The 21766-nt window shown below is 45.1% G+C and overlaps 1 protein-coding gene across 1 annotated transcript in view; it reads left to right on the forward strand.

Moving 5' to 3' along the window:
• Nucleotides 1–21766, forward strand: part of ITGB7 (integrin subunit beta 7) — a 47878-nt gene that overhangs the window by 15551 nt on the left and 10561 nt on the right. Inside the window, exons 2-7 of the mRNA XM_079966678.1 lie at nucleotides 1416–1503; nucleotides 6162–6235; nucleotides 11639–11840; nucleotides 15769–15939; nucleotides 16757–16998; nucleotides 18856–19014. Coding sequence (XP_079822804.1) covers nucleotides 1416–1503; nucleotides 6162–6235; nucleotides 11639–11840; nucleotides 15769–15939; nucleotides 16757–16998; nucleotides 18856–19014 — 936 coding nt within the window. The remainder of the gene's footprint in view (nucleotides 1–1415; nucleotides 1504–6161; nucleotides 6236–11638; nucleotides 11841–15768; nucleotides 15940–16756; nucleotides 16999–18855; nucleotides 19015–21766) is intronic.

Genomic DNA, 21766 nt, shown 5'->3' on the forward strand with positions numbered 1-21766 from the left:
AGGGATACTCTCATTTTGACTCCAGAAAATCACCATTTTATAGTTCAAATCAGGAAAAATAACTACAGTAAATGGACAAATGCACAAAATGTTTAGGGGGTATGCGTACCCCTACGTCCCTCCCCCCAGAAAAAAGCACTGGATAAAGGGGAACCGTACTGAGGGGAAGGCTTCCAATTTTGCTTGTCCCTGTGCTAGCTTGTTTGTTGGTCAACTTTTCTAATAGGGCGGTTTCCCATACATTTTGCTACCGGTGGTCCAGCTCTTGTCTATAATAGTCTCACAGATAACCGGAGACAGATTTCTGGGGTGATTTTTGCACGCACACCCCTCTGGGCCTGCACCTTGGTGGGGGCTGGTTTCACCAAACCTAGGGTATGCCTCTGAATACACCTCTGTTTCAGGTTAATGTGTCCAGCTATCCTGAAGCTGTGGTCACAGTCCAGCTTCTCTTGTGGCAGCCTCATGTGCAAGTTATAAATGCAGGCTACAGTTCCACCGTTGTGTTAAAAAGTGTATTGTATTGACAGTGGCACTGATAGAAGCCTTATGTGTGAGAGGGTCATTGGACTCAGTTGTAGAACCAACATTCATAGGAATCTTATATCTTGTGGCCAGTTTATTAGTCTGTCCAGCCACCCAACACTTCCAAATGTTGATTGTTTTTAGATGTTTCTTACTGATGTGTTTGCTGCCTTCGGCTCCTTTGGGAGGAAGTGTGGGATACATATATAAATATAAATATCCAGTATTGTCTACTTTATGGGACGCAGGTGGCGCTGTGGGTTAAACCACAGAGCCTAAGACTTGCTGATCAGAAGGTTGGCGGGTTGAATCCCCGCAACAGGGTGAGCTCCCGTTCCTCAGTCCCTGCTCCTGCCAATCTAGCAGTTCGAAAGCACGAAGTGCAAGTAGATAAATAGGTACCACTCCAGTGGGAAAGTAAACGGCGTTTCCGTGCGCTGCTCTGGTTCGCCAGAAGCGGCTTAGTCATGCTGGCCACATGACCCGGAAGCTGTACGCTGGCTCCCTCGGCCAGTAAAGCGAGATGAGCGCCGCAACCCCAGAGTCGGCAGCGACTGGACCTAATGGTCAGGGGTCCCTTTACCTTTTTATTGTCTACTCTGATTGATGGCAGCTCTCCAGGGACCCCAGGCAGAGGTCTTCCATATCACTTGATAGTGCCCGGATCCTTTGGATTCCCAGAGATCTACAGATTGAAGCTGGGACCTTGTACAACATGCATAACATATGCTCAACCACCGCGAAACTTAGGCTCCTCTCATGTCCACGATACTGCCCCCGCCCTTCGCCCAGCAGTAATCCAGCTATCCTTTTCTGTACAGGAGGAAGGGAGCAGCATCTCCTCCAGTTCCCCTAACAACCCCACTCTGCTTTTTAATCTTGCTTACCAGGCTATGCTTCCCACTGGGTGGACTGTGAGACTCTGGCTTCTGTTTATACTCCTTGCAATGGTACATGCAGAGAAGATGCTGGATTCAGGTAAAGTAGAAAGATGGGTTTTGCACATGTGGAGAGGGGGAGAGTGTCAGAGTTTCACCCTTTTAGCTGGCAGTGCAGCAGACCCTCCGAGTGTCCCTGTTTTCCAGGAATGGTCCCAGAATTTCAGAAGCCATCTTGGATTCTGATTTGATCCAAAAATGTCCCACTTTTCCTTAGGGCATCCCTATTTTCATTGGAGAAATGTTGGAGGGTATCCTCTGTGTCTTTGGTCCTTTGTTTTTTTTTTTTTTAATATTTATTAAGAATTTTTCATTTACAGTAAAAAAAAAAAAAGAACATAACATTGCATATCACATATTTTCTTATCACTTCTGGACTTCCTCACATCTCCCGCTCCTACGTTCTAGTTTAATACACTTAAAACAACAATTTATTCCCTTATCTCCATCCTTACTGTCAAATTTCGAATATATTTCAAATTTTAGATACGTTTATTCCAATCCTTACAAAAGAAAATTTAATTTAGCCTAATAATTATCTAAAAAAAAATAATAGGTTTTTCATCTTATATTTAAATTATCTTCATGATTTACTTCATCTATTTTGATGGTGCCAATTTGTCTAAAATCAAGCATCCTGCTTAACATTCATACAGTTTACAATATTTTTGCAGATAAAGCTTAAATTTTTTCCAGTCCTCTTCAACGATTTCTTCTCCCAGGTCTCGGATTCTGCCAGTCATCTCAGCCAGTTCCATGTAGTTCATCAGTTGCATCTGCCATTCTTCCAGTGTGGGTAGATCTTGGGTTTTCCAGTGTTTAGCAATAAGTATCCTTGCTGCTGTTGTTGCATACATGAAAAAAGTTCGGTCTTTCTTTAACACCCCTTGGCCGACAATACCCAAAAGGAAGGCCTCTGGTTTCTTAAGGAAGGTATACTTAAATACCTTTTTCAGCTCATTATATATCATTTCCCAGAAGACCTTCACCTTAGGACAGGTCCACCAAAGGTGAAAGAACGTTCCTTCATTTTCCTTACATTTCCAACACTTATTATCAGACAAGTGGTATATTTTTGCAAGTTTGACTGGGGTCATGTACCATCTATATATCATTTTCATTACATTTTCTTTCAGAGCATTACATGCAGTGAAATTCAACCCAGTAGTCCACAACTTTTCCCAGTCCTCAAACATAATAATATACCCTATGTCCTGTGCCCACTTTATCATAGCCGATTTAACCGTTTCATCTTGTGTGTTCCATTTTAACAGCAAGTTGTACATTCTTGAAAGTACCTTGGTCTTAAAGGTAAAGGTAAAGGTAAAGGTACCCCTGCCCGTACGGGCCAGTCTTGACAGACTCTGGGGTTGTGCGCCCATCTCACTTAAGAGGCCAGGGGCCAGCGCTGTCCGGAGACAATTCCGGGTCACGTGGCCAGCGTGACATCGCTGCTCTGGCGAGCCAGAGCCGCACACGGAAACGCCGTTTACCTTCCCGCCGGTAAGCGGTCTCTATTTATCTACTTGCACCCGGAGGTGCTTTCGAACTGCTAGGTTGGCAGGCGCTGGGACCGAGCAGCGGGAGCGCACCCCGCCGCAGGGATTCGAACCGCCGACCTTTCGATCGGCAAGTCCTAGGCGCTGAGGCTTTAACCTTTAGCGCCACCTGCGGCTCTAGCAATTCCGTTTCTAATTTCGATTTTTCCACCTGGAATCCTAATTTTTTATCAAGTTTAAAAACTTCTTTAATCTGGGCGTAGTGTAACCAATCTCGCACTTTATCTTTCATTTTCTCCTGACTCTGCAATTTCCAATTGTCTCCTTCTTTTTCTAATATTTCCCAATACTTTGGCCATTTTGCCTCCATATTGAGTCTTTTTCGGGCCTTGTGTCTTTGGTCCTTTGGTTCAGAGACTGCAGCTGGTTACAGCCCCAGTGGTGAGTGGGGCTTCTCAGGCAGATATCATACCAGTGCGAGGGATCCGTGCTGGCTGCCTGTTAGCCACTAAGCCAGTTTTCAGGCACTGCTACTTGCACACAAAGTCCTAAGTAACTCTGGACCAGGTTACCTGAAAAACCATATTCCTCTTCACTGCCTGCGATCAGCTAATGGAATCTGGTTGGTTTTGCCATGGCCTGACGATAATCTGCTTGTGGTAACATGGAGACAGGGCCTTTTCAGTGGTGACGCCAGTGTTGTTGAATGTCTTCCCTGCTGAAATACAAGAGGCTCCAGCAAAATTGGCATTTTTACACAAGGGTTCCCCTAATTTAAACTTGTGGCTTGTTTTTACTGTTTTGATTGTTATGCTGTTTGACTGTTTTATTGTATATTTTAATTTTAGATGTCTTAGGGCTTAACCACACTTACCATTTGGCCCGCTCTTTCCAGGCACTGGTCTGTGCTTAAAAGCTCTGTGTCTGAGCAGTTTTTTTACTGCTCAAATGAAGCAAACGTCAATTCAGGTTTTCAGCTAATTGCTGTTTGCTCTGATTGAGCTTTAAAGAACGGGTTTCTGCAGAGAAAGCTCCAAATGAAAAAAAGGGGGGTGCGATAGAATGAGCAGAGGAAAGGTAAGTGTGACTAACCCCCCCTTTTTTTTAATAATATTTATTAAAAATTTTCCAGAATAAAAAGGAAAGATAGCAAGAAAGAAAGAAAAAACAAATATGATTTACACTTGGTTTCAGTGGCATCTTTCCCGGACTCCCCCCCCTCCCCCTCTTGTATTCCATTTCCCTTAAATTAATTCCACAGATTCTTACCCCAAATTTTAAAACCTTATTTGTAATTTTAAATAACCCATTTATTCCAAATTAATTTATCTTATTTATCTTAATGAACCATTTCTCCTTATATTTTATATAATTCCCTAAGATCGACCCCATTTCCCTTCCACGAATTCCCCTATTTTCAAACAACAAACATGAAAAAAGAAAAGAAAGAAATAATATATAATTTTACAGCCTTTGGATTCCAAATCTCCCCCCACCCCCCCATTCCCCGGTTCCAATCCCCAAAGTTCATCCATTGTCTACTGCCAGCCTGGTGTATCCACGTCTATATCTCAACTCCACTTTGCCGTCTTTTGATAGCTTTTAATTTCAGAAAGTCCAATCTCGAAAAAACTCTCAGAAAAAGTCATTGTTCTTCCATCCAGACCTCTATGTTTAAGAGTCTAACTTAAATTCTATTTCTTGGTCCTTTTAAAGTCTGGATGTTCCAAATACTCCGGCTTCAAATTTGGTCCAGCTCTTATTCCTCAGGTTGCTTTTTCCTGTTCTGCTGCAGAAACCTTCTAATTCAGAAACTTCTTGTTCTCCACAGAGGCTTTTGTTATTCAGGAACATAACTTGCATCAAGTCCCTTCCTTTCTTCAATAGATAAATCCATTGTCTCCTTTAGTATAGAAACCTCTGTAGACAAAATAATGCTTCGTTTTTGCAGCTTTCCCAAGAGATAACAGATCCTGCTCAAATTCATAGTATTTTTCCACTTGCTGCTACTGTTGCAATGTCCCAGCCTTCCTCTAGAGGGAATATGGTAACTTAATTTCTTTCAAAATCAGACCCAAAAATCAAATAACTTGTTGCCTTTATTTCCAATAATTTATGTCCAAATTGTAACAAATCTAACCAGCAAAGCCATCGTAACAAAGTTCTCTTTTATTTTCCTGCTTTGACAGCTACTTTGACAGCTGTCAAAGTTTCTGTGTCTCTTCACCAGTCTCTCATTGCGGATCGTTCCCGGTTCCCGGGGGGGTTGCATTTTAGTTCCCACAAATCAGTCTTCTCCTCCAGCACAATTATTGTAATTTCCCTTCGTGAAGTTAAATTTTTTTTTCAGGTAAATAAGTTCATCTCTCGATCTTAGTTGTCAAATCCTTGCGTTGAACCATCTACAACAGGGGGGGGGCGGACTTCCTTTTTGCACTCCCCCCGCTCGCTCCAAATTCAAAGATCAAATTTCCCTTTTAAGTCCAATCAATTTACTCACGGGTTGTTCCTTTTAGTCCAAATCCGAAATTTTCAAAGAAGTCGTTGCTCTCCGCCGAATGGCATGCGGCTTCGCTGGGCAGGGGAAGCATTGGACTCACAGCACCACACACCCCCCGTCACCCGCTCCGCAACCTTTAAAAAGGCTCCTTCGCGGGTCGGGGGGCGCAAACGGTGCCCGCCGAGTCACCAAGTCCATGGGCATCTCCGCCCATGGTTTTTGAGGGTCCCCGCGTCGCTGGCACGGCGGGACCCGACCCCTACCCAGCCGACTCCCTCCGGAGCTCGGAGGGAGTCCGCCATTCGGCGATGGCGCCGACCCGGAAGTCCCAAGTGTGACTAACCCCCTAATGCTGTTGAGCATTTTAATTGTGAATTTACTGTACGGTTAGAAGTCACTTTGGCATAAAAGTGGTATATAAATTAAATAATAATAATAATCAGAATTAAGCTCCATTGTATTCCATGGAGCTTACTAGCGCTTAAGTGAGGGAGGGGATTTCAGCCTTATTGGCCTGTGCTTGGGGATTGTCTGACTGCGTGTTCATGAGGTTTAGCAGCTTCCCAACAATGGGTTTGGAAGAGGAGATGGGAGATGGAGCCAGACTGGCCAACCAGACTGCCTGGGGACTATCAGGTGTGTCAGCAGGGGGGAGTGGGAGAGAGAGAGCTGGCATTAGCTCACCTGTTTCCTTTGCAGGTTCATGCCAGCCTCATCCCTCCTGCCACGAGTGCATCCGTTCCCATCCCAGCTGTGCCTGGTGCAAGCAACTGGTGAGTATCACAGAAGCCTGTGTCATTTTCCTTTTTCCTCAGTCTATAGCATATCCTTTGGGGGACCAAGGAATCATTTTTCCTAGGGTTGGCACCTCAGAGCTTAATTTGCTGTTAATGTGTTTTTGTTTAAAGCGTTGGGTGGGTGGACTGACTACTCAGGGCTCAAAACGCCCAAACATGTGGCTTTTATTCCTTTAATGCTGAGACAAAGGTACTCTGTGCATGTCCGGCAGCACCCTTTTCTCCAGCCAACTGGTGGGGGGAAATAGGTATTTCTGACCACCCCACCACCTGATATGTGGCAGCAAGCTTGACTTGCTTGCTTGAGCCATCTGAAGCCTGTTGCCACTTTCCTGTGTTGCAACCTCCTCCTCCGCCTTGCTTGATCCACAAGCCTTGGTGGGTTGACAGGCAAACATTTTGGACTCCTGGTTGCACAGGATAATTCTCCCGGTCCAAGTAGTTGTGCCCGTTGGCAAAAGAGGCGAAACATTTCCTTGAAGGTGGCAGCATCAGGAGGTAGCAAGCTACCAGCCTGGCCTCTGACTCACCCCTTGTCCTTTCACTGTGGTTTCTCTTGCACAGACTTTCTCTTAAACTGTGCAAGAGAAGGTTGTGTACTGAGTCAGCAAGAATCTAAACCAGCAGCACTCTGGAAATTTGAGGCTCTTGAAATCCCTTCTTTAAAGAAGCAGATGTGAAGGAATATATTCCATATAATGATACAAAGAGTGCCTCTGAGTACGTACAGAGCTGTGTGTGTGTATTTGTGTGTGTGTACAGAGACAGAGGAGGAGAGAATTAGGGAGCACAGCTTCTTTCTGGGACAGATGGTAGAATTTTGTGTGTGTGACAGAAAAGAAGTTTGTTTAGTTCATTGGCTCCCATAGCATCACTAAAGCCTTACAGTGGTACCTCAGGTTACATATGCTTCAGGTTACAAACGCTTCAGGTTACAGACTCCGCTAACCCAGAAATAGTGCTTCAGGTTAAGAACTTTGCTTCAGGATGAGAACAAAAATCGTGCTCCGGCGGTGCGGCAGCAGTGGGAGGCCCCATTAGCTAAAGTGGTGCTTCAGGTTAAGAACAGTTTCAGGTTAAGAATGGACCTGTGGAACGAATTAAGTACTTAACCTGAGGTACCACTGTACGATGATACTCTCTGTAACTGACTGTCCTAGCTCACGTTCACAATGCAGCTGATGAGGACCAACATATCACTTCCTAACAGGATCAGTGTACGCATTTTAGCATAGCACCGCAAGACAACCGTTTCCTGTCCGCCCACAGGGCAGCAGGCCATAAAACTGTAATAATATCCCTCCACTGACATCACCCTTAGCCCTGGCTCTCTCTTAACATGGCAGGCTTGGCGTGCCCTTCCGCCTTCCTAGCCCTGTGGAGCTGGGCCCCCACACCCAGTACCACCCCCTCAAAAAAACCCCAAACACCAAAACCACACTTCTTTGAAAAGAACTATTGCTCTCACTACCCACTGTTCACCCTCCCAGTGCCGGAAAGCCAGCCAGGTGCCCTGCTAGCCATGAGGGAAAGAGTCGAAAGAGTCGCTCACCACATCCTGTCCAGATGTTTGCGTTCAGGCTGAAGCTTAATTTTTATGAATTGTACATGTACGCACATGCCTTGCCACTTTCGTTACTGTAAATTGCCTTGTGAGTTTTTAACAGCGGCAGCGCATTGAGGGTGAGGAGAGAGAGAGAGAGAGTTCCTTCGATCAGACGTAGGTTTAAAACCATTATAATTGGTTTAATGATAAACCCTCTCCTGGATCTCTCAGGCTTTGCTGATCTTAACGGTTTTGTTTCTAAAAGGAACCAGTTTCCTAAAAGAAAGGTAGGCATAGGCCTACCTTTGCTGCATGTGGCTTGTGTAATTTGGCCATGTATGCATCGGTAAAAAAGGAGGGAATGCCTCACCTTGCCCACCCCATACAAGATGCAGATTTGCATAGCATTTGCATATACTAAGTTCATGCAAATTATGAAATAATTACTGTGATTTAAAAAGGAACGTGCTACATCTCACTGGGTGGCTCCTGTTTCTGTCCAGGCTGCTGTCTAGGTGCTGCTAACTATTGATGGCTAACTTCAAGGCCTCCTCCCTGTCCTCCTTTCTTCTTATGGTTCTTTATCTTTATCTTGGGCCACAACTTTGTAAACTTCTATTGTGTTACCTCTTACTCCAATAGAGGTAAAGGGACCCCTGACCATTAGGTCCAGTCGTGGCCGACTCTGGGGTTGCGGCGCTCATCTTGCTTTAATGGCCAAGGGAGCCGGCGTACAGCTTCTGGGTCATGTGGCCAGCATGACTAAGCCGCTTCTGGCTAACCAGAGCAGTGCACGGAAACGCTGTTTACCTTCCCGCCAGAGTGGTACCTATTTATCTACTTGCACTTTGGTGTGCTTTCGAACTGCTAGGTTGGCAGGAGCAGGGACCGAGCAAAGGGAGCTCACCCCGTCGTGGGGATTCGAACCGCCGACCTTCTGATCGGCTAGCCCTAGGCTCTGTGGTTGAACCCACAGCTCCACCCGCGTCCCTTCTTACTCCAATAAACACCCCTAAATGCTACAACTTTTCCTCATGGAGATGCCAGACCCACCTGATCATTTTGCTTTCCCCTTATGAACCTTTCCCTTTTTGAGGTGGGGCTGCCAGTACTGTACACACTGTTCCATCTTCTTCCATGTCGCTGTTTGCATGAGTAGAGAGGGCAGGTGAGCAGAACAATGACTGCAGGAAGGAGGAGGAGGAAGAGCACTATGGGGACCAGCAAGCTCTGAGGGGTGGGCCTTGGGCCCGCTAGAAGGGGCGTGAGCCTGGGCAGTGGCCGGAATGGTGACCCTGATAGCCTGAGAATGCGCATTGCGCTTTCTATCTTATGGTGTATGTGGAAAAGACACTGATCTCAGCACCCCATAGGATGGGTAGGGGGGTAAATCGTTTATCTGGCTGCAACAGCAATTCAAAGACAAAGCAGCGTTCGGGCCTGCAGTTTTTTCACCTATAAAACAGGAAACCACTGCCGCTCCACTGATAAGGCGGTGGCGGCTGCCTTTTTGCATGTCTTGTCAATTTTGGTGGTGGGTTGGGAGAAGAGTAGAGTGGGGAAGGGGTGCCAGCCATTGTTGCTTATACTGCAGAGGAGCTCCTCCATTGCCGCACGAGACAAACACATTGGCACAATGGTGGTTCCTTCATTGCCATGCGCTTCTAAGCAGGTGGACGACGGCCGATGACGACTGTGATAAAAGTGTGATTCTGTAGTTTGCATATTGAGTACAGTAATATAGGGAGATCCCCAGTTGGGGGGGCCACCCCCACAGCTTTCACAGCAGGTGGGGCCATCCACACCAAGGCATTTGCCGTTCCTGTAACGACCCTCTAATAAGCTACATTGGGCAAAGGTTGAAAGAGCAAGCAGTTGGCAGCACTCAATTTCAAGTACGGTCAGGCTGTTAAAACCGCCATTGACCCTAAACAACAGAAGTAGATGGTTTTCTGGATGCATCTTTCTAAAAAATCTTATTAAAGATTTTCTTGATTTACAGAAGTATGTGTAGTGTCTCTCTCTTGTATTTTTTCCATGTAACATTTTTAAAATCAGTTTCATTTGTTGAGACATTAGGAAAAAAGGGGGGATAGGGGTGGAGGGGGGGAAGATGGGTGGGGTCGGGTGGCGATGTTTCTATTTTGCTTAATGTATGTAGGGTTTGGTGTCAGCATTGCTTGTGCTGTTCACTTGTGTTCCTTTGGTGGTGAGAGAGGTTGGGGTTGGCCTAGGGTGTGGCTGTTTGTGATTGGCTGTGGTGATCTTTGTTTTCGTATGTGAGTGGGGTGGGTGGGTGTTTTGGATCAGGTTAGCCATATTGATTTGTATGCTGTTGGTGGATTATTGTCATTGTCTTGTTGGGCTGTGTATGTGATAAAGGGGAGCCATACTGGGCTGAAGGCGTCTTCTTCTGTTTGTCCCCATGTCAGTTTCAGTTTATTGGTTAATTTTTCTAGTAAGGCTGTTTCCCATACTATTTGGTACCATTGGTTCTGGACGCATCTTCTGAAACGGTACTAACAGCAGCATCAAAGGGAGAGTGAAGATGAACAAATCCCTTGCAAGCTAGTTGCAGCAAGTCTCGGAGGGTTAAGAAGTTACAGATTCCGACCAAGGTTTCACTAGTCCCTTGAGGAGCCATGCTGGATAGTGAACCCCAGATGCAGTGGGGGCCGAAAAGTCATTTTTCTTTGCCACCACTTCATTTTAGCTACTGCCATGTGCTCCAGCCTGTGTTTGGCTGGCTTTGTTACAAGATTTGTGACGTGCTCCAGCTGTCGCCCAGCCTCCTTCATTGTCTGAAGTTCACTGGAAAATCCTGAGCTCTACAGGGTCAGAGGAGTGATCCCATTGATTTTCTTGCTATTCCGTAGTACGATTAGGACCTTGGCAGGAGCATTGGTCTTGCTGGCCAGAAAATCCCCAGGGCATTCAGGAATCCCTCAGATACCATAAGTCTGCTGGGGAATGGGATAACAGATTGGTCCCCCAGCACCCCTATGGGTTAAACTTCCCCAGGAAATGGTCCAGCCATCACAAAGGTGTAAGTATGCCACTCACAACCATGGAATGAAAACCAATTTACTAAGACATTGCTACGAATGTATAAGTGAATTTTAAAAACAAAAACCATACTTTTTTGAAAGTTTTGGGAATGGGGAACCTGTGGCCTTCCAGATGTTGCTAGACTACAGTTCCCCTCACCCCTCACCATTGGTTATGTTGACTGAGATTCGGCAACTTTTTGGAGGGCCATAGGTGCCCCATTCTTCTTTTAGATCACCGTATTTTTTCGCTCTATAAGACGCACCTTTTCCCCTCCTAAACAGTAAGGGGAAATGTGTGTGCGTCTTATGGAGCAAATGCAGGCTGCACAGTGCTCCCTCTTGCTGTTCTAGCTTCTGGCTTAGCCGCGTGCAGCCTCTTCTGGGCAGGGGGAGCCTTCATCCTGCTACCTTGAAGAGGCTACGCAGCTATTCCAGAAGCCAGAAGAGCAAGAGGGATCAGTGTTTGCTCAAGAGGCTTTGCGTTGCTTTCTTGTTTCTTGTTTTCCTCCCCTAAAAACTAGGTGCATCTTATAGAGCGAAAAATACGGTATGTGCTGGACTCCCAACTCCCACCAGCCCCAGTCAACATGTTCAATGGTCAGGAATCAGTTGCCCTGCGTTCCACGCATTTTTGCGACCACTTGGAGAGAGTCCTCTTTGCTCCAATGCCTGTTCCCATATGTTCTTTCTCGCCTGCCCCTCCAAAAGAAGGGTGTGTGTGCATGGAAGCAATGCTGGAAACTTGTCCGCTTCCCATTCCCCCCTCTCTCTCCCTCCCTCCAGGATTTTGTGCAAGCAGGTGAGTCGGACATGGAGCGCTGTGCCCCTCGGGTGGAGCTGGAGCGTCGTGGCTGCCTCCCCAGTGAGATAATGGATCCGCACAGCAGGCAGCGTGTGCTGGAGGACAGACCCCTGAGCAACAGCACCCAGCGCCAGAGCTTCACTCAGCTTGCCCCGCAAAGAATTGCTCTTCAGCTTCGGCCTGGTAGGTCCTCCCTCCAGCCTGCTTTTTGCCAGTTTGGGTTGTGTTAGAGTGGGTGGGAGATAGTGATGTTAAATTCTCGAGAATAATATTCTCGAGAATATTCTCAATCAATGAGAATATTAGAGAATTTTCATTTAAAATAGGAGAATATTCGTTTTCATGCATTGAAAATGATATAATTTTAATGCATTGAAAATGATATAATTAGTTAATATACATGTTTGTTCATGGGTAGACTTGTTCAGATGGCAACCAAAAACTGTACAGATACTTTTACTCAATGGGGCAGTGCAGTGAATTCACATTCTTTGAATTTTTGCACCAAACTTGAAATTGAAAATTCAACGTGAATGACTCACTTTAATCACTGATCCTGCCACTAACTGGATATTTACCATCAACTTTGAATTCTAATTATGTTGTGTATGTATGAAATGTAGCTTTTAAAAAAAAAGGAATTTAAAAATGTTCATCAAATTAAATGAATAGCATTATTAAAACCTAGAAAAAATAAAAATGTTTTCTGTAGCTCACATTTCAGAGCTGCCGATGGTGACTGTCACAATGCCCAGTAACGTAACTGGATAAAATAATAATTATTATTCATTAATTACACCGGCAACATCACAGCTTGACTTATTATTTACTCGATTTTTAAAATGTGGGTTGTAAAACTGGTTCTTACATTAGAATTAGCAGTTTGTCAAAGTCAAAGTTAGTTTTATTGCGGCAAAAGCCAGCGACACAGAACACCACAAAGTCAAACAAAAGGAAATCAACAACATCAAAAAAAAAATTACACAAGGGAACTTCGCAGTGTGCCATTCAACAAAAGAGATTTACGCTTCCTGATTGCTAGAGTGCAAAATTTGGCCACCTCATATGATATTGAGCTTGAGGAATCTTCCAGAAGGTATTTTCGTAGAATTTCGGGGGAGGATTCCAAATAATGTTGTAGGGGTATAAATTTTGATAAAAGCGGCAAAATAAGTTGAACTCGCTCTTCACTATAAAATTTGCAAAATGGAAGGATGTGAGTGACAGATTCTACCTTATTAGACATACAGGGGCAGAGACGCACATGCATTGGTGCCCGCGTAAATTTGCCGTACAGCACTGCTAAGGGCATTGTCTCAAAGCGGGCTCTGGAGAAAGCCCATCTATAAGCTTCGTTAGTGATGTTAGTTAAGTAAGGGGCAGCTGCAAAATTAGGCCAAGCTTTTAAACATCTATACGTCTCCGGGAGTAGGGCGTCTTCTTGTTGTAATTCGACATCGTAAAGTCTCTGAGTGATAATTACTTTTGCCTTGTTCAGAGTTCCATTAAAAAGATTTTCAGGGTTTAGGCCAATTTGTTTGATCTTGTTAGTTATTTGCATAAGCCAAGGAGGATAGGGAACTATGGCCAGGAGGTAAGGTAACAGTCCCTTAGGACTGTAATGGATTTTCAGCCACAGGGATATTGCTTGCTCCCAGACTTTTAATTCCACTCTGGGCAGTCCTGCCTCTTGCCTTAAGACTGCATTAGGTGTACACTTTGGGGTAGCAAATAATGATCTCCAGAGAATTTTCTCATTCTCAATAATACTCTCCAGAGAGAAAATATTATGGGAGAGATGGCTGTTTGGCAGGGATGCTTCAGGGAGAAGCACTGTCTTCCTCCTCTCTCCTTCTGTGAAATCTGCACTTGCTCCCTGTCTTGGGTCAGCATCCAAAGGCAGAGCAATGGCCAGCTTCGATTAAACTTCTCCTGACCTCCCTCCTTCGCCAATACGATGTATGTGGAAGAAATAAAGAATTGTGAATCCACACAGCTTTCTCCAGCCTTCCTTTTGCCAGTTCAGGTTGTTATCCCTCACTTGTTTCCTGCGACTCCAAACGGCATTAGGGCCACCAGCACAGCAGTAAATAGGCGAACCTTCAGCAGTTTGTGTTATTGATGTGAGTTGGCTATAATCTTTGTGCAATGTACTCATCATTTATTATTATTATTAATTACCCGCACTTCACCGTAAGGTCCCAGGACAGGTTAAAACAATTCAAACACGATATTGAAAACAGTTTAAAACAATATAGCAGTTGTAGTCTCCCAAAACGATGTTTGTTTTTTCCAGTCCATTGCATATCTGTGGCTTCGTACGCACCATAGCATTAAAGCACATTTGAAGCACATTCTTTCTCTCAAAGAATTCTGGGCACTATAGTTCACACATCACAGAGTTACAATTGCAAGTGACCCTTTACAAACTACAATGCCCAGAATCCTTTGAGGGAAAGAATGGGCTTTGGATATAAGAAGGACATGCCCATTCATTATTGCATATGTGTTGCTGGTGGTGATCATGCTGTTAGGAATTACTTGGAATACTGTAGTCCTTCCACTTTTTTGGAAGTGAATTCATGGTTTGGACATGTCCAAACCATGATCTGATGTGGGAATTGTAAATTACATTTCTATTTATTTAAAAGACTTTAATCATACTGGATTTCAGGGTGATAAAGGTAAAGGGACCCCTGACGATTAGGTCCAGTCGTGACTGACTCCGGGGTTGCGGCACTCATCACGCTTTATTGGCCGAGGGAGCCGGCATACAGCTTCCAGGTCATGTGGCCAGCATGACTAAGCCGCTTCTGGTGAACCAGAGCAGCACACAGAAACACTGTTTACCTTCCCGCAGGAGCGGTACCTATTGATCTACTTGCACCTTGACGTGCTTTCGAACTGCTAGGTTGGCAGGAGCAGGGACTGAGCAACGGGAGCTCACCCCGTCGTGGGGATTTCAACCGCCAACCTTCTGATCAGCAAGTCCTAGGTTCTGTGGTTTAACCCACAGCGCCACCCGCGTCCCTCGTGTATTAGGGTGATACACAGCATAAAATAAATACTGCCCAGGGGTGGGGTGCTGAGGGAGAGGAAGCAAGCAAATGGCTCCTAATAGGCTAAAACCTCTCCAATTAAATTGGTAAAAAAAATCCATTTAAAAGTCTGGCTGAAGAAAAATGTTTTGCCTAGTATCTAAAAGATTGTGGTGCTGGCATGAGGGAGACATTTGCTTCTGTTAATAGCTTGCATACATCTCTGATGGAAGAGGTACATTGAGAACGGCCTTGGCCTAGTCATCTGAAAACAGGGTTGGAGGGACCCTGTGGCCTTCTGGGTGTAGCTGTTGGACTCCTGCCCCCATCAGCCCCAAACAGCATAGCCCATGACCATGGATGGTGAGAGTAACAACCACTGGGGACTCCCCAGGTTCCCAGGCCATGGCTAAAATGAGACTCGGTGCTCTGATGGACTATATGGAACTGGCTGAGATGACTGGCAGAATCCGGGACCAAGGAGAAGAGTCGGTGGAAGAAGATTGGAAAAAATTTAAAGTATATCTTCAAAAATATTGTAAAATTAAGGACTGTTAGAAAGATGTTGGAAAAAGAAAATTAGGTGGTTTTGGTAGAAATGACATAAAGGACTAAGTAAAGATGAGTTGATGAAATTGACGAAAGAGAGGACGTTAAATTACAATATATTATATTAAATTACTTAAATGAAAATAAGGTTGGAAGGATTTGCTGAAATAACGATTTGAATTGGAATACAAAGTTGGGAGGTGAGAGGAGGTCAAGGAAACAAGTAAAGGAAGAAAGTTATGTAAAGGTTTAATCAGTTCTTTTTATTTTTTAAGTAAATGTATTTTTCTTTTCTTTTTTACTTTTTACTTTTTTTTTCAGTTGTTGCTGTATTTTTCTTTTTGTGTTTTGTATTGTTCTTTTTTCTTTTTGTAACTCTTAAATTCTGAATAAATATTATTATAAAATAAAAATAAAAATAAAATGAGACTCGGTGCTCCTTCACAACACTGGAAAGCATACAGACGGTATCTTGGTAGCACTGAGGATTCGACTCCCTCTTCCTTCCTACTCTGTGCATTCAGGCGAGGAACAGAGGGTCACGGTGCGCTTCAGACGGGCTGAAGGTTACCCTGTGGACCTGTACTATCTCATGGACCTCTCGTACTCCATGAAGGATGACCTGGAGAACATCAAGCGGCTGGGGAACCATCTGCTAGCTGCCCTACGTGACGTCACCACTTCAGTGAAGATTGGTATGCTGATCTGTAAGCAATGCTATGGTGATGATGGTGGCAGTTTCAGGGCTGGGAGGTGGGTTAGGCTGAGAGATGGCGATTGGTTTGGATATCCCCAAAAAACCCAAGGAAAATCTTTCTGTATGCCACCACAGCTGCGAGGGTTATAACAGCTACACATTGGAAAAGCAGGTATATACCCACCACATCTGATTGGATACGAAAGCTAACAGAGTACGTGGAGTTAGACTACTTATCAGAAAGAATCAAAGATAAATCTAAACATGAGCTTGTCTCAAATAGGAACTGTTTTAAGGAATACTTGAAGAGTAATTGCTGCAGTCTGAAAACGGGGATAGCCTTTGAGTAGTTTCTGTGGATAACAATTTTAAAAGGAAAATTGATACACAAGAAGATATTATAAATAAAAAGATAATGGATAAATATAGGCAGTAAGTTTATTAGTACAAAATGGAAGAGACGGGAAGTCACTTATTTATGAGGAACGTTATGATTTCAAAATTGCATCTTTTTTCTTCTTCTTTGTGTACAGTAATGCTTGCCGATCTATAATAATAATAATAATTATGAGCATACTTTGAAAACAAGAATATGTATAATTGTAAGCTGTAAAGTTATGATACAAAGGTGTACTTGTGAGTAATAAAGGAAAACTAATTTTAAAAAAGAGAGAGAGAGAGATGGCGATCGGCCCATCATGGCCGGAGTGGTGGATTTGAACATTCCCAAGTCCTATTCCGACCCTCTTTGACACCGCATGGGCTTTCAAATGCACTGTTAGGTGACGGGAAACAGCAGGCTTTCTTTGTTGCAGGGTTTGGCTCCTTTGTTGACAAGACGGTGCTGCCGTATGTGAACACAGCACCCTCCAAATGGCAACACCCCTGCCCTCACTTAAACGAGACCTGTCAGTCGGCGTTCAGCTACCAGCACGTGCTGACGCTCACAGACAACGCCAGTGAGTTCGAAAGCAGGGTCAGCCAGCAGCGCATCTCTGGGAACCTGGACACAGCTGAAGGGGGCTTTGACGCTATCATGCAGGCAGTCACTTGCAAGGTGAGATGGCTTTACGTGCATGGCTGATAGAGGAGGTGCGTGGCTGAGAAGGGAATGTAGGCCCTGATGACAATAAGGCAGGCACAGGAGCATGTGTTTGTGCGCATGCACACACATATGTGAACCCAAGCATGTGCAAACCCTAAACTATGCTAATCTTCCTGTTGTACACTGATCCTGTTAGGAAGTGATATGTTGGTCCTCATCAGCTGCATTGTGAACGTGAGCTAGGACAGTCAGTTACAGAGAGTATCATCGTACAGTGGTACCTCTGGTTAAGTACTTAATTCGTTCCGGAGGTCCGTACTTAACCTGAAACTGTTCTTAACCTGAAGCACCACTTTAGCTAATGTGGCATCCTGCTGCTGCTGTGCCGCCATAGCACGATTTCTGTTCTCATCCTGAAGCAAAGTTCTTAACCTGAAGCACTATTTCTGGGTTAGCGGAGTCTGTAACCTGAAGCGTATGTAACCTGAAGCGTATGTAACCCGAGGTACCACTGTATATAGTTGTGAGGCATGGGATAATACATTCAGGGTGTTCCCAGACCATCATTGTTTTCATTATTCTCAGCAAGTTCACAGTTCCCCATTAAAGCTGACCAGGAGGTCTTGCACAACAAAAAGTTCAGACTTTCTGCAAAAAGGAAAGTCGTGGAGAAATGCAGTGGAAAGTGTGAGGCAACACTTGCTTTGACGCAACATCTTCTAGCCTCCCTGCAAACAAATCAGAATAAATGCTCAAGAAACAGGTCATCTGGCACTGCCTGAATGTTCAAATTGTGCACTGTTTGCTCTGGGCAAATGAGAACAGTACAAAGGAACAGCCCATAGCAATGAAGATTTCATACAGGGTTGGTCCACCTGAAAATTTCATCTCGGGTTCAACTTCCAGGTCAGGGGATGCGGAATTACCTACTGATCAATATTATTGGGTTTCCTAACCTGGAAACCCTACTGGTTTTGCTCCAGTTATCAGCAGCACTTAACAGTATTTGACAGCTGACATGCAATAGGTGGTTGTGTCCAACAATTGCCATATAATTTAAATTTCACGAATTTTATCCTAAATTGTTCAGCTAAGTGGCAGGAAACCTGTGACTCTCTAAATGTTGTCAGGATCCAACTCTCATCTTTCCCAGGCAGCATGGTCAGTTGTCAGGGATGATGGAAGTTGGGAGTCTAGCAACATAGGGAAGGCAACAAAGCTTAGCCACTTTGGTTTGGCCAATAAAAAGAAGCCAATTTCAAAATTTGAAATCCAAATACTGAAAGCAAATGTCACTGGCAAAATCCTGAGTGTTGAAATCTGTAATGATGTCGATCCTGAAGTTTTGGTTCTGCTAACCTGGTACCTAGAGATGCTATGTTCTTGTGTAACCCTTTGTGCCCATGTAAGGTAAAGGTAAAGAGACCCCTGACCATTAGGTCCAGTCGTGGCCAACTCTGGGGTTGCGGCACTCATCTTGCTTTATTGGCCGAGGGAGCCGGCGTACAGCTTCCGGGTCATGTGGTCAGCATGACTAAGCTGCTTCTGGCGAACCAGAGCAGCGCATGGAAACGCCGTTTACCTTCCTGTCGGAGCAGTACCTATTTATCTACTTGCACTTTGGCATGCTTTCGAACTGCTAGGTTGGCAGGAGCAGGGACCGAACAAAGGGAGCTCACCCCATCGCGGGGATTCGAACCGCTGACCTTCTGATCGGCAAGTCCTAGGCTCTGTGGTTTAACCCACAGCGCCACCCGCGTCCCTTGCTTGTGCCCATGTACAGATTACCAAAAGCAGAAAACACTGGGCTAACTGTGGAGGAAGGCTTGCATGTGGGAACTGCAGTGTAACTTCCCTCTCTTCTTCCAGGAGCAGATTGGCTGGCGTAATGTGACGAAGCTCTTGGTCTTCACTTCGGATGGCACATTCCACATGGCAGGAGATGGGAAGCTGGGCGGCGTCTACATGCCCAACGATGGCCGCTGCCACTTGGATGCCAGAGGGCTATATACGAAAAGCCACTTATACGTAGGTCTCTTGTGGTCCTCTTGAAAAACAAAGTTAGGCAGAGAGAGAGATTGCCTCAGGAGACAAAAAAAACAACAAGGTTCAAAGTTGGGTGATGTTTATATTAGGCTCAACCCCCAAACCACAAAAAAATGTGGCCACTTTTTTGAGTTCTCTAGAATTCTTCATCAGTTAAGAAGTTACACAAGTGAAAGTCAGCTGGATAGCTCAGTTGGTTAGAGTGTGGTGCTGATAACACCAAGGTTGCAGGTTCGATCCCCATAAGGGACAGCTGCATTGCAGGGGGTTGGACTAGATGACCGTACGGGTCCCTTCCAACTCTGAGTCTATGGGAGCCAGAAAGGTCAGGCCACACCCAGGTGCTGGTGGTTATGATTTTGAGATGCACACCAGTAGTATTGGAATTGAAAACGAAATTTGAGATCATGACTCAGTGCAGTTGTATCACTTTCCCGGCTACTTAATGTTGGTTAGGTGGTTTGTGGGTTTCTCCTCTGTTTCTTTCCCTCTTGATCTCGTGTGCATCTCCCCACTTCCTCCCCCTTCTTCTCACCCAAGCACCCACCCTCCTAATACTGTGGTTGGCATTGCAAGCGCAACAGCACCTCCCTAATCACAGTGTGCGTGCTCACTTTTACTGATGGTTGTAGTGGTTTTGCCACTACGTGTGATCATAACCATGCTTGGCTGTGAATGAGACCAGCTGGAAGAGAGAAGGGAAGGGATTGTGAGGCCAGTGGGGAAGGAGGAGGTATGTATAAACCTGTTTCTGATTGGTTACCTGTGGGTAGTCCCACGCTTCCATAATGGCACCCCACATTCCCCAAACAGTGCTAGCCAATGAAGTGCAGAGAATCATGATGCTGCAGAAGAGTTAACTCCCACTACAGAGGGAGAGCTAGATGTTAAGAGCCATTTTTGGTGGCAGGTGTGTTATGTAACATCACATCTTGTATGGACATTGGGAGTACTGTAAATGTTGTGGAACAATTCCAAGCTGGCTTATTCAGCATGAAGAATAGTCTTGTCAATGCCCCATTTTGTGTGCTTTGAATAAAGTTGGCAGCTAGTGACTTAGAGTAGGGAGGGATGGCTTCTGTTCCTAATAATAATAAAATATAAATAAATAATTTTTCATTTATACCCCGCCCATCTGGCTGGGTTTCCCCAACCACTCTGGGTGGCTACCAAAAGAATATTAAAAACATGATAAAACATCAAACATTAAGAACTTCCCTAAACAGGGCTGCCTTCAGATGTCTGCTAAAAGTCAGATAGTTGTTTATTTCCTTGACATCTCTCATGGGAGGGCGTTCCACAGGGCAGGTGCCACCACCAAGAAGGCCCTCTGCCTGGTTCCCTGTAACCTCACTTCTCGCAGTGAGAGAACCGCCAGAAGGCCCTCGGAGCTGGACCTCAGTGTCCAGGCTGAACAATGGGGCTGGAAACGCTCCTTCAGGTATAGTGGGCCGAGCCCATTTAGAAACTGCCCCATAGTTAGTTAGCCCCATTGCTTGGCTCAGGCTCTCCAAGGCCTACCATCAAAGGCCCTTTCAACTGGAGGTGCCAGGGGCTGGATCTGAGACCTTCAGCTTACAAAGCAGGAGCTAGGAGCCATTAGAGACAGAATCTGGTGTTCTTAGCAGCACAGGAAACCCAAAATTTAGCTGAAATGGGCCACAGTTCAGTGGCAGAAGGTCTCAGGCTCACTCCTAGACATCTCCCAGACATCTGAACCCAGAGAGCTGTTGTCAGTCAGTGTAGACACTACTAGGCTGGACATATTAACGGACCCTGCCTGCCTACAGTCTCACCAGAGTGGTGCATGCTCTAGTTATCTCTTGCTTGGACTACTGCAATGCGCTCTATGTGGGACTACCTTTGAAGGTGACCCAGAAACTACAACTAATCCAGAATGCGGCAGCTAGACTGGTGACTGGGAGCGGCCGCCGAGACCACATAACACCGGTCTTGAAAGACCTACACTAGCTCCCAGTACGTTTCCGAGCACAATTCAAAGTGTTGGTGCTGACCTTTAAAGCCCTAAATGGCCTCAGTCCAGTATACCTGAAGGAGCGTCTCCACCCTCATTGTTCAGCCCGGACACTGAGGTCCAGCTCCAAGGGCCTTCTGGCGGTTCCCTTGCTGCAAGAAGCCAAGTTACAGGGAACCAGGCAGAGGGCCTTCTCGGTAGTGGCATCTGCCCTGTGGAACACCCTCCCACCAGATGTCAAAGAGAAAAATAACTACCAAACTTTTAGAAGACATCTGAAGACAGCCCTGTTTAGGGAAGCTTTTAATGTTTAATAGGTTATTGTATTTTAGTGTTTTGTTGGAAGCTGCCCAGAGTGGCTGGGGAAACCCAGCCAGATGGGCGGGGTATAAATATTATTATTATTATTATTATTATTATTATTATTATTATTATTATTATATAACAGTCTGACTCTGTACAAGATCGCATCCAGTGTCCCAATGACCTGAAAGTCAAGATCTTGGCTTAAATAATTTAAAGTGACTAATGACATAAATTCATACAGTATATTTTTTCAGCATTTATACCAAGATTTATGGAATCTGTGGCCCTCCAGGTGTTACTGAACGCCCAACTCCCATTGGTCCCAGCTAGCATGACCACTCCTGGGAGCTGGGAGTTGTAGTCCACCTGACATCTGATGGGGCACAGAATCATAGAATCATAGAGTTGGAAGAGACCACAAGGGCCATCGAGTCCAACCCCCTGCCAAGCAGG

Source organism: Podarcis cretensis (genome assembly GCF_951804945.1).
Source record: "Podarcis cretensis genome assembly, chromosome: 2".
NCBI lineage: Eukaryota > Metazoa > Chordata > Lepidosauria > Squamata > Lacertidae > Podarcis > Podarcis cretensis.